Raw genomic sequence first — 16,392 nt, 5'->3', positions numbered from 1 at the left:
TTTATCTCTATAACTAGAGCAGCCAGAGGCAATGAGAATTGTGTAACCATCTCCCCACTTCCCAAGTGCTTGGGACAGGTCTGGTAACTTTGACAGTAGGTCTCATGGGACACACAGAATAAATCTCTATTAGATTAGGGCACTTATAAATAAACTGGTTGATTGCTACAGGAAAAAAATGAAAATGTCTTTATTTTAGTTACTGGATGAGAGAGGCAAGGCATACAAATATTTTGGCTACTATTCAACTATTGGTAAACTATAAAAAATAAATATATTTATTTTAGACGTTATCTCAAGCCATGTAATGAAAATTAAACTACTGCTAGATTGAAAGCAAAAAATTTAAAATCAGCATGTCATCCATAATCTACTGGTGTACAGAATTACCCTGCACAGATGGGGCTCAAAGAGTAGTCATATGGCCAGGTGATAATGAACTAAAGTAATGGTTTTTATAGCAGAACAGCATCTGTGATAACCCACAGCCATCCTCAGACACTGTGAACTTGGTGGCAGATTCACCGCTAAGACATAAAACACATGATGAGCACGTAGTGACATCAAAAGGAGTGCAGTGTAATGGTGTGCAGATGTCTCCCCTCAAGCCCACACAAAAGCTGCTCTGAGGGCTGCTGCAGCTCGGAACTCTCAATGATTCCCTTTTGATAAGCCTGCTGTTATCAAATCCAAGGAGTCTTATGAGCAGCACCTCCTGACTTTGTTCCTTTGCTAACTGAAGAGCATGAAGGCTTCTTCTGTTGCCCGAAAGACGTGTGAAGGTTCAGGTTTTAGATCTCAAATCCTGTTTTTACTTCAGAAGCTGGTTGCACAAGCAGACAGTGAATGTGTGTCTCCATTTCCCTTGCGGTCAGAGAAGATCCTATTCATACTGAGTTTACAAGCAAACACTTCCTTTGGTAAGTTTCCCATGCAATTCAATTCATGTGTGTGCTTTCAGGCTCTGTCTTTGGGTCTGGACTAACATCAGAACAAGCAAGAGAGTCAGGCTCTCTTCTCAGCCCACCACAACCTTTTCTGCAGTGCTCTGAAATGATGAAACACACTGTGTTTTCTGCACACTGCTGCAGTCCTATAAAGTCACTGGGATTATTCATGCATCGAGAGGCTAAGCACATACATGGGTATCTACTGGATGGTGTACACCCATTTCAGAATTTTACTTGCTTAACAAGCAGTCTAATGTTTTTGCTCTTTATAGTTACTGGCTGGGAGCCTAGAATCTGCTGGCACCTACACACAGGATTCTCCTCTGAGCATTCTATGACCACGTCAGGTGTTTGAAATATTATGTATTAACAATAAGTACTTCATGACCAGCAAATAAATTATTATTTATAGAAGACTTAGCATTTGAAATCACTAATAGTCTGTACCTGTAGTGAGGAGCCATCAGCTTGAGGCTTTGGCTGTAGTAACAGAAATGAAGACCTGTCCTGGGGATACACCAACATTTTCCACTCCAGGAAGGCCTTTTCTAAGTGCATCCTCTTCACTGTATAACAGAGCACTATCCATTAGGCAAATGTTTAGTTAATGGACACAGCAGGATCCATACATGAAGGCTTTTAGGGAAGGTGAAGATTAAGATTCACTTGAAAGGGCGGTGAAACTTTACTAAATTGCACAGTGAATTCTGAGCTAGTTCTGGCCACAATACTAGAGCTATTCTTGACAAAAATGTCATGAGGTACTTGTGACCACAGGTAGGTAAGACCTTTGTCATCAGCCACTCATGAGGAAACATGAGTATCCAAGAGGACATTGTCTAAAATAAAGCAGTGTGTTGGCCTTGGCTATTGAGTCATCAGTATCACTTCCTGCAGCCCCTGCTTTTGCTCCGCATATTTCTCAGGGGAGCACTGACTTAGTCTTTTTGATTCTTCTAGAATGAATAAGATAACAGCTTCAGAGCAGTAATGATGAATATGTCCTTGATTCACAGGAATGGGCACTCCTTTTAGCACAAGTGCGCTAAATCTTCCATGAGATGCCAGCCTGATTAGTTTTTATCTTTATTCATCATGGCTTCACTGATTTGAAAACTTCAGACTCTCTAGTTGTAAAATGGAGAATTCACAGGAAGAATCTGTTCAAGTGAGAGAGTGAGCTGTGTTAATGGCTTGTGCCTCAGGGTGCCACTGAAAGCTGTTGTATGTGGATCTCTCTTGCCTTTAATTCAGTATTTGCCTAGACGTTTCTTTAATCCCTCAAAATACTATGTGGAACTTCTCTAGCAGAGACAGATCCTCACCAGTTTTCAGTGACAGATTCTTCTCAGCTACACTGAGGTTTGCTGCATTTGTCAAACACACCTTATGGAAAAAGAAAAAAAAAAAAAAAAAGAAAAACCACCTGACCTCTGAATTTCTTTTTAAAAATATCATTGCAAAATTTCTGACGTCAGACAATGAGACACAAATTACCCTGTGAACTGTTAACATATGCCTGTTTACATATGATATCTTATAGCCAAAGCAGATTAAGATTTGAAGGTTTAACTGCTGTTGAGTTTCCACTTCTGTGAATCATACAGATCATACAGCTTATTCATCACAGGCACTTATTTTTATTCTTTAACTCTTTCAAGCTACTTCTTCCCAGACCAGAGTTTAGGGACACATGGGAACAGAGAGATCACAACTACTCAACAAACCCCAAACTTTGCAAATGAAAGGGCAAAGAGCTGCCATTAACTGCAGCCACCCCAGTGAATCAGTAGTGGTTTGTATCTTGCACCAGGTGAGCTGACAGGCACAGAAGCCTTCCCCATTTGCCAAGGTTAGTCTGTTCTTCCACCTAGTTAAGTGCTAGCTGCAATGGATGCTGATGGCCAACCCTGGAATCTTTCAATTTAAGGAGGAAAATTACTTGTAAGAACAAACAAGAGAGAACCAGCCATGAAAAAATCAACAGGACGGCCTAAGTTCCAGGTTAAAAAAAAATAAAAATCATTCATCATACGAGGAGTCTGTGGATGCTATGTTATAGTTTTAATTCAGAAATGCCAAATGTTTTGGTGAGAACTTCATTGATTTCAGTGAACACAGGCAGTTTATTCTAGCCCTTGAATCTGCATGGTGCATCACTGATTCTAATGGGACTCAAGTACTGTCACCAGCAACCCTGACACAAGTGAATGAGTATCTATCTTTTTCTGGATAACATGGCCATATTTTAAAGGAGGCACCTCTGCTGATAAAAGAAAGAAACCTACCTCTATTTAAATACACATGCCTATTCACCTCAGATGTGATTATTATTAAAACTAGGCAGGTGAGTGCTGCCAAAAATCAGTCAATTCCTTTCAGATGAGATCATAAAGGATTTTAGAACTTAGGCTGCACTTCACTTGCTGTTCAGGCTCTGATTCACTCACACTGCCTGGCTCAGCCTAGCAAAGGAAAGAAGAAAGATGATGTATTTTGAAGAGGAATATGGACATCCAAAAATACCTTTCCTCTTAAGAGTGGCCATAAGTGACAGTTTGACTATTTGTTCTTTTCATTTAAAGTGTTGCTTCAGATTTGTTTTTTTTTCTCCCAGCTGCATCATCTTAAGCAGGCAGTTCACCTTATTACCTGTGGATTAGCTAACAGAGGCTGAGTGAAGCACTGTGATGGGTAAAGCCTCTTTTTCACATAGGACAACAAGGTGTAACCAAGACAGCAATCTCCCTCACAGCATTACTCATTGGAACATGAGGACAATGAACCATATCAGGAACTGCAGCAATCCAAGGCTATACTGGTACAATTGCCACAGGTAGCAAACCAAGCCTGCTGCCACCAGTTTGTTGGTAGGAATCTGGGTATAATTTACCATTTATAATGTTATGTGTTATTGGAAGGCACACTCAAGCAACCCAGACACCTACACAAACTAAATTTGAGGTGCAGCACCTTTGGCCATGGAAAATGTATGTACATCTTTGCATCTGAAAACCTGGAAGGCTGGTTACCACTAGGGATTGAATTAGATCCAAGAGGACAATGATAATGCATCTCTGCCAGAAACTGCAGAGCTTGTTTAACTAATGCAAGTTTCTGCTTCTGACTGTTCTGCTTCAAAATGGTTTGAGAATAAATTAACTCACAAACTTAAAGATGAAACAAAAAGGACATTCCTTCCCCCCCCCGTTTCCCCCCCCCTCCGAAATATGCTATTGTTAAGATCTTCCCTTGCAGTATTTAAGTGAAAATCGGTGACCCACCTTAAAAACTGCAGGTTTGAATATCCTGAGGTATCTTAAAAGGGACCTGATTTTACACAGGAAAACACAAACAAGTACATACTGCTCAATCACCCCCCAGTTCCGTTCAGCAATTTCAGCTAGGCAGAAGCCTAGAGCCTTCCACGCTCACTGCCGAGTTGGAAAAAGATGGACCTCGGGGGTTAGACCACATAATGAAAATTAGCCAGCCAATTCCCGTGAAGTGTTTTGAACACAAAAGCCCAGTGCAAGTAATAATGGTTCAGTTCTCTTTTTCAGCTGCAAAATCAGCTTGCAGATTAATATTCTTCAATTACAAAATAACAGTTTTCAGCCTGAAGTGGTTTGTGCTTTTACGTGCAATTGGGGTTAATAATGGTCTGTGAAACTAGCAAACAGTAACCCAGAGTAAAAACCTTAGCATATGGGTACCCCAGCTACATTTTACATGAAATGTTGGATTATAAATTCAGGAAAATTACATAGGAAAATATCATCCAGCCCACTAAGGATCCCAGAGTTCAAAGAAACCTGTGTTTTCTGCTTACATATGCCAAGAGGTAATTGCCATCTGACTGCCAAGGCAGCTCCTTTTACCCATGGCTATTTCTAACTCATGTATATAAATGCCTTATCTGCCTGATGTGTTCAGATAAATTTAGGCAATACATAGTGTCACAAAGTTTAAGTTATTTTCTGAATCTGTGCCCAAAAGCATAGATATCTGAAGCTTATATAAAATGAGATTAAGTGTTTTTCAATCCAAGGCATATAGGTACAATATCTTTGTACTATCTGAAATTTAGTTATTGGAATACCTCTGTAAATAATTGTAGTCTTCTATCCTACAATATTAAGGTAAAGCCTTCTGGGACTCCCAAATGCAAAAAGCCTGAATTAAATGCTTCTGAATTTCAAATGAAAAGCCTAAATTAGGGCAGAATTCAAAAATTATAAAAACAAGGCAGAGATCCTCAAAGCTGAGTACTTGTTCTCTGTGGCCACAAACAAGGTGTAAGTGTGAAACACTGAAAATTCATCTCTGAAGTTTGTGTTAAAACATGGGCATGGTCCCAAGCACCGAATATCCTTGATCACAGTGCCCTACTCCAAGCATTTCCAGTAGTTACAGAGACAGTAACAGAACTATCTGAAATACAGAGCAAAGCACTCATCATTACATGCTGGCATGATCTGCATCTCTAATAAGCTGAAGAAACTAGCACGCTGACAAGGAAGTTTAAATGCTGCACAACATGCTTTATTCACCAAATGCAAGGTTTTAGAAATTTGGGAAGGTAGACAAAACCCAAACAAGTCTAACTGGAATTCCTTGTATTCCTGAGTTGGAAAAATGCTTTCAGTTACAGCAGAGACCTTCAACTTTGGTTATAAATGAAACATTTAACAATGACTTATCTATAAATGAAACACTTAACAAATAACAATCACTTATACAACCTATTTAGAATCAGCAATTTATCTCACAACCTCTAATAAATTTTCTTTGTGGCAGTAGCATATCCAGCTCACGTGTCCACTGTTGACCAGCTTTGTTTTTTCTGACTGTCAAGCACTCTTTTAAGTATTTCATCTGGTACAAGATCTGATCCTTTTACATCAACATGACTGCAACCCATTTTAGGGCATCTGTTAAAAAGAAAAGAGAGACTCCATTAAAATGGAAGAATTGTATTTGTCAGATATAGGTTTTTACATAACATCTGCTAGCTTTTTTTTTTAAATCTGGGATTCTCACTCTTTCTGTCAGTTCCTTGTTACCTCTTGTCCTATTCACCAGAGCTATATGGGAAAAAATAAATTTATCTCAACTGGTGACAGTCATCAGCTGAAGGAAAGAATGAAGCACAGTGAGAGATGGAGCTTTTCACCTGTAGACCACTCTACTGCTTCAAGCACACAAGCTGCCTTCATCAGCAATGTTATCAGCACTGCATGGACACCTTTCTGTGTTGCTTTCTCTCTCTGCAGTCCTCTACAAACTGCAGGTAAATACCTCTTGCCTTACTAATCTGCAGTGAGAAAGTATAATCTTCACTGGCAGATAAGTAGGGAAATTATTTTCTAGGGAAACAAATAAAAGAGAATGAGTCTTGCTACAACTGACTGGTGAATCAGTGGACCATCTAGGTTGGTGTAAAAAGTCAACCTGACCTTTTATGAGCTGTGAAAGCTCAGAAAGGAGAAATAAGGTCAAATTAACAGCCTCAAGATGATAATCAAGTACAAAATGTCTTACAACTACTTGAAACAGCCAGATAAAGACAGCAGGGTGAAAGATATTCAGGGACAAAAGGTTATTTTCCTTTGGTGGCAGCTCAAACATACACAGGTGGTGCCTGTAGTCAGAAGTAACACTTTTCCTGCATTTTTCCTCTCTTATAGTAACTTGTCTGAGGTACTGAACTTATTTACATTCAGTAGTCATAACTTTTCCTCCAGATTCGTCCACAGCTTACTGTGTTTGTCATAGATCAGTCATTTAATTGCTCTGTGCCTCAGTTTTCCCATTTATCACCTTAATACAGAAATAGCTTGCCAGATTAATGAATAACAAGTTCTCAGAAAGCTTCCCACATTTCCTGTAAGCATAAAGTATTAGTATGTCCTTCCAGGCAGTGGAAAATAGTGAACAAATCAAGAGACATAAAAGTTGCCTCAAGGGGTGTGTGACAAGTCTGTCAGCACGGGGCTGTGTGTACGTCAGCTGCAGGGCTGGCAGGCTGGCACTGCACTGCCAAGGGCACTGAAGGGATCCTCTGGATCCAAACTGGGAAGCACTTGTGAGGAAACAGCCACTCTATGTCTCCAGAGTGAGCAACAGCTCTTATTCCAGAATCAGGATAGTGAGGATCCTGTAGTCATGCCCTGCTCTGCCAGGACACCTGCTCCCACAAGAACATCCCTGACAGGAGCACAGCCCAGCCACGCCATGAGATTGGGATACTGAAACAGGGAATTTGTTGCAACAGCTGGCCTGTCCTCCCACCACAGCAGATGATGGGTTTTCAAAGTAACTGCATTTTCATGAGAAAGTTTAAAATTACAGTAGGTTGGTCAGACTGGGCAGAGAAAACCAAGGAGTCCTTCTTAATTTAGTTACAGTGAAGCTATGGCATTGTGTGCTTTTTTAGCCCTGTAAACTGCTGTAAAAATGGTAAGGCTGCAAGCTAAAAGCTCAATATTAAGAACTGCTGATGTTCAGACTGCACAAATAATTTTGGTTGGGGTATCAGGTAGCTTTTAAAGCTAGGTGTTGTACAGCTGATAGGATTTTTTTTTAATTCCAGAGTTTCTGTAGTCTTCCATTTCTTAAAAGGTAAAATTCAGTCATGTGACCCTATTTCTTTTTCAGCAGAGCTGAAACTTTTGATCCACTACAACAATTTCTTATAAATTGACATTACTCTGATGGATTTAACAACACAGAGAAATATCTAGATAGGAACGTCCTAAATTCAGTATCAGAGAAGGTATTCTTGTCACTGGGCTGTTGAGCACGTGCTTTTTAGCCTCTCCCTATCTTCCAGAACACTCGCTTTCCTCCAACTTGAGAGCTACTTCCCAATTCCTTTTCATTTTTCCAGCCAAGTTTCTGTCAATCCATGTTGCTTGTTTTGTTCTTATTCCCAGTATATTGCACCCATTCCAGATTTTTCCCTAGACTTTGTAACACAAGCAAAATACTTCCATCTTGTTCCTCAAGCTATCTTGACACTGAGATAGAGGCTGAGCATCCCAACTGATTATTGGTTTTATAGCAGTGCTTTCCTGTAGCAGGGAAGGAGCATGGAATAAAAACTTCAGTTCCACCTTTGTAACCCCCATGGAGGACTGTGTAGAGCCTAACAGAAATGCCAGAGCTACAGATGGAGGAAATAATGCCTGTGGCATTATCTTCGGGGAAATCAGTTTGCTGGTCTCTGACAGACCTTCCTGAGCAAACTGCACATTTATTAAGAAGTCCACAACTGGTAAGTTTCCGTGAAGTCATCACACCAGAGCAGGAGGGATTAGCATAAACGGTGTAAAAACAAAGGTGAAATCAATGATGAGATTAGCTGATGGTATGATACTATGTCCTCTCTACTTGCTTCAAGAAGCATTAGTATTCAAACCTCTTTTCTTTTTTTTTTTTAACATCATTCTCATTTTCAAATTTATTGTGGAGAATTCAAGGTTTAAAAATTGAACTGTTATATCTTTTCATTCAAAAAATACATCCCATGTGGAAAAGTGACAGAATATTTTGGTGATATAAGGAAGGAATTATTTCACTGCATCATGGTAGGATGCATCACTATCTGATCTCATTCTTAAATTCTGTTCTACCTGAAATGTTGTGGTTTAATATTTTTCACTTTAACATTCAGTAATTTTAAAATTTCTAAGCTTCATTGGAATATAACTGCAAAAGAGGGTGCACGGGGGAAATGTTTTTCATTTACTTCAAAACTTGCTACATAAGCAGTGGGAACAAATCAGCAATTCAATTTTAGGAAACTGAGGACTCTCTTTGTTGGTTATGGCTATACAAAATTTCTTTACTTCAGTTGTGCAGCTACAAGTAGCTGTAACTTCCCCACACAGTTCCTGAATATTTCCTTACACATTGTTTTCATTAAAAAGAAAAGCACCTCCACGAGTCTGGTACTAATGAGGAGACTGTGACTTGAGCAGACACTGAGGTTTTGCTTCCTGCAGCCTTTCCAATCCAAATACATTTCCTAGAACAAGTGGAGTAAAATTCCACTTACACAGCAAAGCAAATAGCTTTTCCACACATTCTTTTTAGCTTACCGGACTTTTTTCTTTTTCTGCTTTTGAGTCTGAATCATTTCCAGAATGGCATCTTCTTCATAAATATGTCCACAGACTTTGTTCCTCACTGGCCTCTTCATTGTCATCTGTAATCAGTAAGGATTGATTTAAAAGAACTGATAATGCCCATGAAAATGCTTCTTCTGAGATTTCATGTGAAACAGCAGGAAGTGTGTTTGCCACTCATACATGGCATTCCAGTCAAATTATGGGATGCGATCCTGCTTGGTAAACTGCATTCATACTTACATGGGTTTTCTTCCCAAGCAGTACTGTTCTTTTCTGGTAATGCTTACAATTTATATTGTTTTGTTGTTAAATATGATGTTGTTTAACAGGTACTGCAGGTTTGTAATAAACAAACCAATGAAGAATATGAAATAACTACTTCCGTTTCAGTTACTGCAGCAGTGATACATACCTGTGTAATGGGACAAATAAAGTTTGTCTGACTCCGAGTCACAGCTATATCTTCATCAATTTGTTCAATGGTGTCATTACCATGATCTGATTTATGAGAAAGTAGAATGGGAAAAAAGAAAAAAAAATGTTTTTTATTTAACGTAGATTGCCAATACTCAAAATAACCTAATAAAATCCAACATTTCCAAGCACTGTCTTACAGTGATATCTAAACTACCACAGCATGTTTCTGCACCGCTTCATGAACAAGACACTGCAAAAAATACTGTACTATAATGTCTTTTAGAAAATGAGGATTTTTATATTGTGTCCACTTTTCGTGTGTGTGTGTGTGTGTGTCTGTGCAGCTATTTACAGCCAATGCTAGAAAGAAAGACTGGGAAGGAGACCAGGCTGGCCTGAAGATATTCAAAACCTTTGGTATTCACTACTGAAGTTCACCAAAACCCAGTAACACACAGATGAGTCCCCAGAAACTAACAAAGGATGAGGTAGAGCAGATCTGGCAGTCCTACCCTCAACATCAGTTTATATTTGAGTCATAGATGGGCTTGCTGTATAGCTTGTATATACTGTACACGCTTTAAAAGGAATTTGTACTGTTTATCATAATGCATCATTTATAAAGTGATGCTGTTGTATTTTGGTAAGACTATAATTAGTGAAAAACAAAAGCCAGAAAGTGTCACAGACAACAGAAATGTTATTGAAGTAACCTTAAAAAGGAGAGGCAGAATGAAATACTGACAAACACCCAATGGCCCAGTGCCAGGAAATGAAGGGCAGACAAATGAGAATAAAGCCACCTAGAGCTGGAGGACCCGCAGGTCCTCACGTTTATCAGGAGACAAAAGGTATAAGCAACTCTGTGCACCCAGGGGCACACCAACTAGTGTTCCATGCAGAAGTTAGTTAGCTAAAGTTAAAAGCTGAGACATGGGAGCAGCTAAGGAAGAGACAAATATGTATATATATACATTTATATATATTTAGAGAGAGAGAGAGGGAGTGCTAAGTATAGCTTTAATGAAATGTATACATGTTGTTTTATCTTCTAGCTCTCTGTTATTGTAAATCTAGGATTTTAGTTGAATGCATTTATTTATCTTTGAATCTTATCTGGTAGTAACAGCAAACTTAACACCTGCCATAGTTTTCCATTCCTTTGGGGTAGTTCTGTAATGCCTTTGCAGAGGCAGAGAAGGGCCCTGGGGTGCAGTCCTCAAGGTGTCCCAAGCAAAGACAACATTTTCCTCTCCAGCTGCACAAGCTGCACTCCAACGGAGGAGAGAGAAACACAAGTGGACTCAGTTTAGAATTATTTCATGATTTGTCTTCTACAGCGTCTCAGACAGGGTTCCCTGGACTGCTGTTGCACACTATCAGCTAATCTTTGCATCCCTGGTATTCAGTCTTCCACATCTATTAAGGACCAGTGTTTCCTAACTCCTGGTCAGTCCTGCGTGCCTGTGTGATACCATCACCTTCCGGATGATACCAGCAGACAGCACCCGTGGAGCAGCCAAACCTCTCACACCCAGCCTAGGCTGAGCTCGCTGCCCTGTGAGCCAGCACAGCTCTGGCTGGGGGACTCCTGCCATTATGTTGCAGCCATTGCTCCACCACAGCACCTCTTGGTATGCCAGGCCTATTTCCAGACCCTCTTCCTTAAGAGAGCTTGCCCTTCTTTCCATTTCAATATTCCAAGCATTTAGGAATGTTTCTGACCCACGTGCTCTAGCCCCAGGTACTGGGGTTGCAACCAGATGACCTTTAAGGTCCCTTCCAACACAAACCTTATGATTCTATTCCTGTGAATATCATGGGAATACTCAAGCAATCATCAAGGATATTTCTGTGTCTGCTACTAAGGTGTCATTCAATCAACAGGGTGTGGATTCCGGGGGAAAAGAAGCTCAAATGTCCAATGTCAATCATCATTTCAAGGCTTTAATCTCCAAGAATATTAATATACCTTCATCAGATACTGACCACCTAACAAAGGCAAACACTTGCAAATCAGAAGGAAAAAGTGGGCACAATTTAATTATAGATATCAAAACTGCAATGGTATGGACACCAGAAATGCACTTGTGTTAGTCACCAGTTTTCAGAAAAACCTATCACATATTATTCTTAGATTGCTCATATATGTGGTTTATTCTATCACAAGCAGATTGTATTTGAAGAAAGTACAACTTTTGGAGGGAAAAAGGGTTTTTTAAATTAAGCTTTTGAAATACAAAGTGATGGGTGAAATGCCACTAAGACAGCAAGGCCAAGAAATACTGGAGTTATTGGCAGGTGGCAGCTTTGGCATGCACTGTTTTACTTCAATATTATAATGATGGGGTTTTTTTCTACAAAGAATGCCAACAAAGAAAAAGAGATTCAGATTGTTCTTAAATTTGTGTATCTGCTAATTTTGACATACTGCAGCTCTAATCTTTCCTGTGGAAACTATCACATTTTTCTATGTTGTACCTTGTTTCAACCCATGAACTTGGCATGTAATTCCAGTGTACGAGGGCATCACATCCATTAATGACATTAGAAAGCATCAGTAACAGCAAGATCTAGGACAGGGGATTACTTACAAAACATGATTTAAAAAAAAAATCGATATGTAGGTGCCAAGGAAGGTGGGTGAATTTTTAAAATGTGGGGCTTGTGCCTGTGACTTTACTTCTAAAACCAACAGTATAAGATAGGCATGTAAGTGGCTTTTTCTGGAAGAGTATTCACCTGTGTAGCACCTTCTGACTTTGCTAGAGAGTCACCACTTCCCTCATCACTTCTGTGTATGCTTACTTAGGTGCTGACACAAGAATTTAGGAGACTGTAGTGAAGCATCCAAGTTCAAAAGCATGAGCTCAAGCTTGGGTACTGGTGCTTGAACCTGCCCTGAAGGCCTCAGGTCTCTAAATTATGTGAGCTAAATCCCAGGCTGGGGTAACTTTTTTCCCATACTGATTTGGAGGTGATTCAGATGCCTCATGTTTAATGGTCGAAATTTCATGAGTTGAGACCTAATCCTTGTAGGTGGGGTATATTAATCTTCTTGGATTCAAACTGTCCTCTTGCTGCAAGCTTATTTTAAACACTTCAGGTTGCACTTCGTTTGCTATGATTTTGTACATAGCCTATCAGATTGGGGCCCTGGCTTCAAGAAGTGATCACAGCCCAAATGAATCATTATTTAAAGTATTTCCTTTTCATAAGCAGCTAATATTTTAAAAAAACAAATATGCAAGACTGCGATGATGCAAGTAATACCTCAAGCATGTCAACAGCAAATTAGCATAAATCAGATAAACCATCCACAGACTTGTTGTTACTGCTTGATGTTCTACATTACAGGAGAAGAAAGGAAAGTAACTTTTCTCAGTGATAGTAAATTTTGCAGAGATTACACAAGACACAGACACACATCTTAATCTGGTCAGAAAGATGCTCTAAACTGTAGATCTGTATCTGTAGCCTCATACTGGAAGATGTTTTCATTAAGGTAAAAGGGATTTTTTTACCAAATGAAACTTATAAAAATTTGGAGAATCTAAATTGCAAGTCTGACTATTCTACAGAAAGAAATAAAAACACCGGATCATACATATTTCAGTTAAGTCAGGTTATATTTTTATAAAATTGAGTTTTCCTTGCAAATTAAAACCAGACGCAAAAAACACTTAAGTTATTGTTCCCAAAATTCAGATGTTACCTTAAGTAACAGAAGTTCAGGCATCTATTTTGGTAGTCTGAGAGATCACATATTAAGTGCCTTAACAGTTTCTAGTTTTCTATTCCAGCCAACTGAAACATGTTACGAGTATTAGTTACACATTTTCTATCTGGCTATCTCAGCAATGATGTTTACAGCTGTTGTAATAAAACTGCATTCTTATAAAGGTATCTATTTTTGGTAACACATCATAATGAATTTTGCAACTGCCAAATTGTTTTTTACTTATTCAATTTTAATTAAAAGCTGGTGTTAATTTATATCTATCACTTTAATCTCTTTATAATATTGTGACTAACATGCCTTAGCTCAGTTTTTATGTTGCTGAGAGAGACTGAAAACTTTTACGCCAACTTTTAAAAACAGGAAAAGCATAGTACAGAGACATCAACTGTTGGATTGTGAATTATACTAAGCATAGATAATATACATATTTAAAAAACATGAGTGGAAAAATCCTGTCCACTGTCAATGTTATTTCTACGACCAAGAGACTGCTGTCTGCTCACTGCTCCCAGTGTCAGCAGTGCCCTCTCCCTAATTTCTGTTTCTCTAACCTGGTTCTCAGCGAGTACATGTTGCAATGTAAACTCAATTGATTTCTTTCCTTTTGTGCTGGGCTGTTGTGCCTTCTCACCTGCCACAATCAGACACTAACCCTGAGAATCAAAGTGTAATGTTAAGCATGTGGGATTGAGTCTTTGTAAGCCTGAGCCTGCAGACAGACAAGGTCTTGGCTCCCAAGAGGGTCTATTGTACTGCTGACTCCACAGAAATAACAGCAACTCATCCAGGCTGGGAAAAATCCTATCTCTGAGAGCTCCAAGAAAAACATGAATGTTATGAGGACAAGTCAGATACCAAGTGTTCCTGCCAGCAGGGCACAGAAAATAATGAAAGGTGGGGAAGTCAGATGGTATCTGGGGTGAGGAAGGGCCAGGGAGAAGTCTAAAGGAAGGACCTGACACTGCTAAGACCACCAGGTAATGCTTGGAAGTGGGTAAGCATACCTATCACTGCTCTGAATTTGGATTAGCCTTCAGTCCAGAGAAGAAGACCAGAACAACTGTCCAGTGTCCTTCCCTAGGGATGGATCTGCAATAAATGCTGTAGGAGTAAAAGAAGAGGGGAAGCAGAGAGTAATACCTTCCTGGCAAACTCTCCCAGTCTCTAACAATTTTTGGCCAAGGACTTCCTGAGTCAGAGGTAATATCTTCATACTTAATAAGTCCTGGAGTTTTCCTTCAATGAATTTGTCTAAACTTGGAGAGGGGAATTTCGACCTGGAACTTTCAGCTTGATTAGAGACAGTTATCTTTGCTAGAAAGGTTAGCAACAGTTTAATTTTCCTTGAAAATTACCACAGAGGCTGCAGGTTACAGTTTAATTTGATTTTTAAGAGGGAAAATAAGGTGTGCAAGCTACAGCTGCAGTCAAACAGTTCAAAGGCTTTGTGCTTTTTGCCAGAGGCATGCGATAGTTTAATTTGCCAACCAAGCCAAACTAGGCTTTGCATTGAAGTACATTACAATTTGATTACTTGCTGGTGTTGCAAAACAAAGTTGATCTAAGGAAGGTGGCCTCTAACATGTTGCTCCAGATTGCAATTGCAAATTTACTTGCTCCTGCCCAGGCCAAGAAACTTGCTGGTAATTTACTGCCAAGTGCTTTGTATGTGCTCTGTTCAACAGATACTCGTGCAAAAAGCACACAGAGGTGCATTTGGTCAATCCAAAATAAAATTACAATCCTGTAAATATAAGCCATTCTTGTTTTCCTGGAGTGTGAAATACAAATTAGATTAATGTATTAGCAAAATTTTAGTTCCTTTACATAATAGTAGGGAAGGAAAGGCTCATGTCCTGTACCAAACATCAATCCTCTAAAAACTCTTTTAATGCCATCAAATTCACAGCATTTATATATTTTACAGTATTTTGTCCCACTAAGCTGCAGGTTTTTTGCAATAAACTATTCTAAATGGAAATACTGTTCCCATTTTACCCTTTCACTACTGGGTAGTGCTGCTTGATGCAGTTTTTCCAGGGTTGCCTTTAAATGAAGAGAAACTGTGATTTGATGGAAATACTATTGGACAACTATTACAGAAATAATGTAAGTGAAGGAGACTGAAAGACACTTGCAGCTAGATACAATTTACTGTTTAATATATTAATAATAAAATGTGACAACAAATCCTAGGGAAAAAAAACAACAAGAACTCTAGAAAACCCTGTGAAACCTTCAACTCACACACTAAACAAAGTGAGAAGAGACCAACTTTGCATTTAGATTTTGGGAAATTCAGAATGTTGTACAGTGGGAACAATGTCTGTAGAACAAAAAGGATATATCTTTGATTATAAACCACACAACTCAAACAATTTGGTAGGCAAACACAGAGGCAGCTTTTTTGCTCCTTCTGTTATTGCAAAGAAACATGAGAAAGCCACACTTCAAAGTCCTTGGATGACATTTTAAATTGCAGTTGCCTCATTGCTGCTGCCTGGACTAGATCTGAAGAAGCTGCTGGGGGAGATGAAGCTTACCTAGAAAGATGTCATGAAGGTTCATTAGTAAGCTCAGAGGAACTACTATGTCTGGAAAACCTAAGGTGGTAATATTTTTCTATCTTAACTACCATCATCCACCATGACATGTAAACTTAAGAAGCAGGTAAAGTACCAGAGACTTGCCAAAAATAAACCGAACTGATAGACAAACTGAGATGTGCCAGGCATGTGACAATGGACCACAAGTATTAAGGATGCCACAGTACGAGTGAAGGATGAAAACTGGAATATCTTATGAGGAAAAAATATATCAGACACAAGATACTAAATTGCAAAAATATGTAAAGAACATTTTTATTACTTGGGCTTTCTCTTGCTCTTCAGAAGAAAAAAAAGGCTGAGCAAACACTGCTTCATGGAGTTTAATGTATAAAGGCAATTGCCATGCTTAGAGACCATAATTTCATGTATCAGAGATGAGAAGAATATCACACACATTTAAAAAATGAAGATATTCACTCCAGGCACATGAAAGAAAAAGTTGCAAAAGACGCAACCAGGAAAAAAAAAGCCTACCATTTCATTAGAAGATGAACCACTTTCCATTACTAACATTGTGGTCAGAATCTGGAATGTCACTG

General features: G+C 39.1%; 1 protein-coding gene across 1 annotated transcript in view; it reads right to left on the bottom strand.

Moving 5' to 3' along the window:
- Positions 1-5,745: 5,745 nt before the first annotated feature.
- The window catches only part of NSMCE2 (NSE2 (MMS21) homolog, SMC5-SMC6 complex SUMO ligase), a 126,085-nt gene continuing 115,438 nt past the window's right edge, over positions 5,746-16,392 (bottom strand). Inside the window, exons 5-7 of the mRNA XM_062503978.1 lie at positions 9,498-9,583; positions 9,056-9,162; positions 5,746-5,884 (exon numbers count right to left, since the gene is read on the bottom strand). Of these exons, the coding sequence (XP_062359962.1) occupies positions 5,764-5,884; positions 9,056-9,162; positions 9,498-9,583 (314 nt within the window). The 3' untranslated portion in view covers positions 5,746-5,763. The remainder of the gene's footprint in view (positions 5,885-9,055; positions 9,163-9,497; positions 9,584-16,392) is intronic.

This window comes from Cinclus cinclus, chromosome 1 (assembly GCF_963662255.1).
Source record: "Cinclus cinclus chromosome 1, bCinCin1.1, whole genome shotgun sequence".
Classification (NCBI taxonomy): domain Eukaryota; kingdom Metazoa; phylum Chordata; class Aves; order Passeriformes; family Cinclidae; genus Cinclus; species Cinclus cinclus.
The sequence above is the reverse complement of the archived record's forward strand: the minus strand, read 5'-3'. Positions and strand labels throughout refer to the sequence as shown.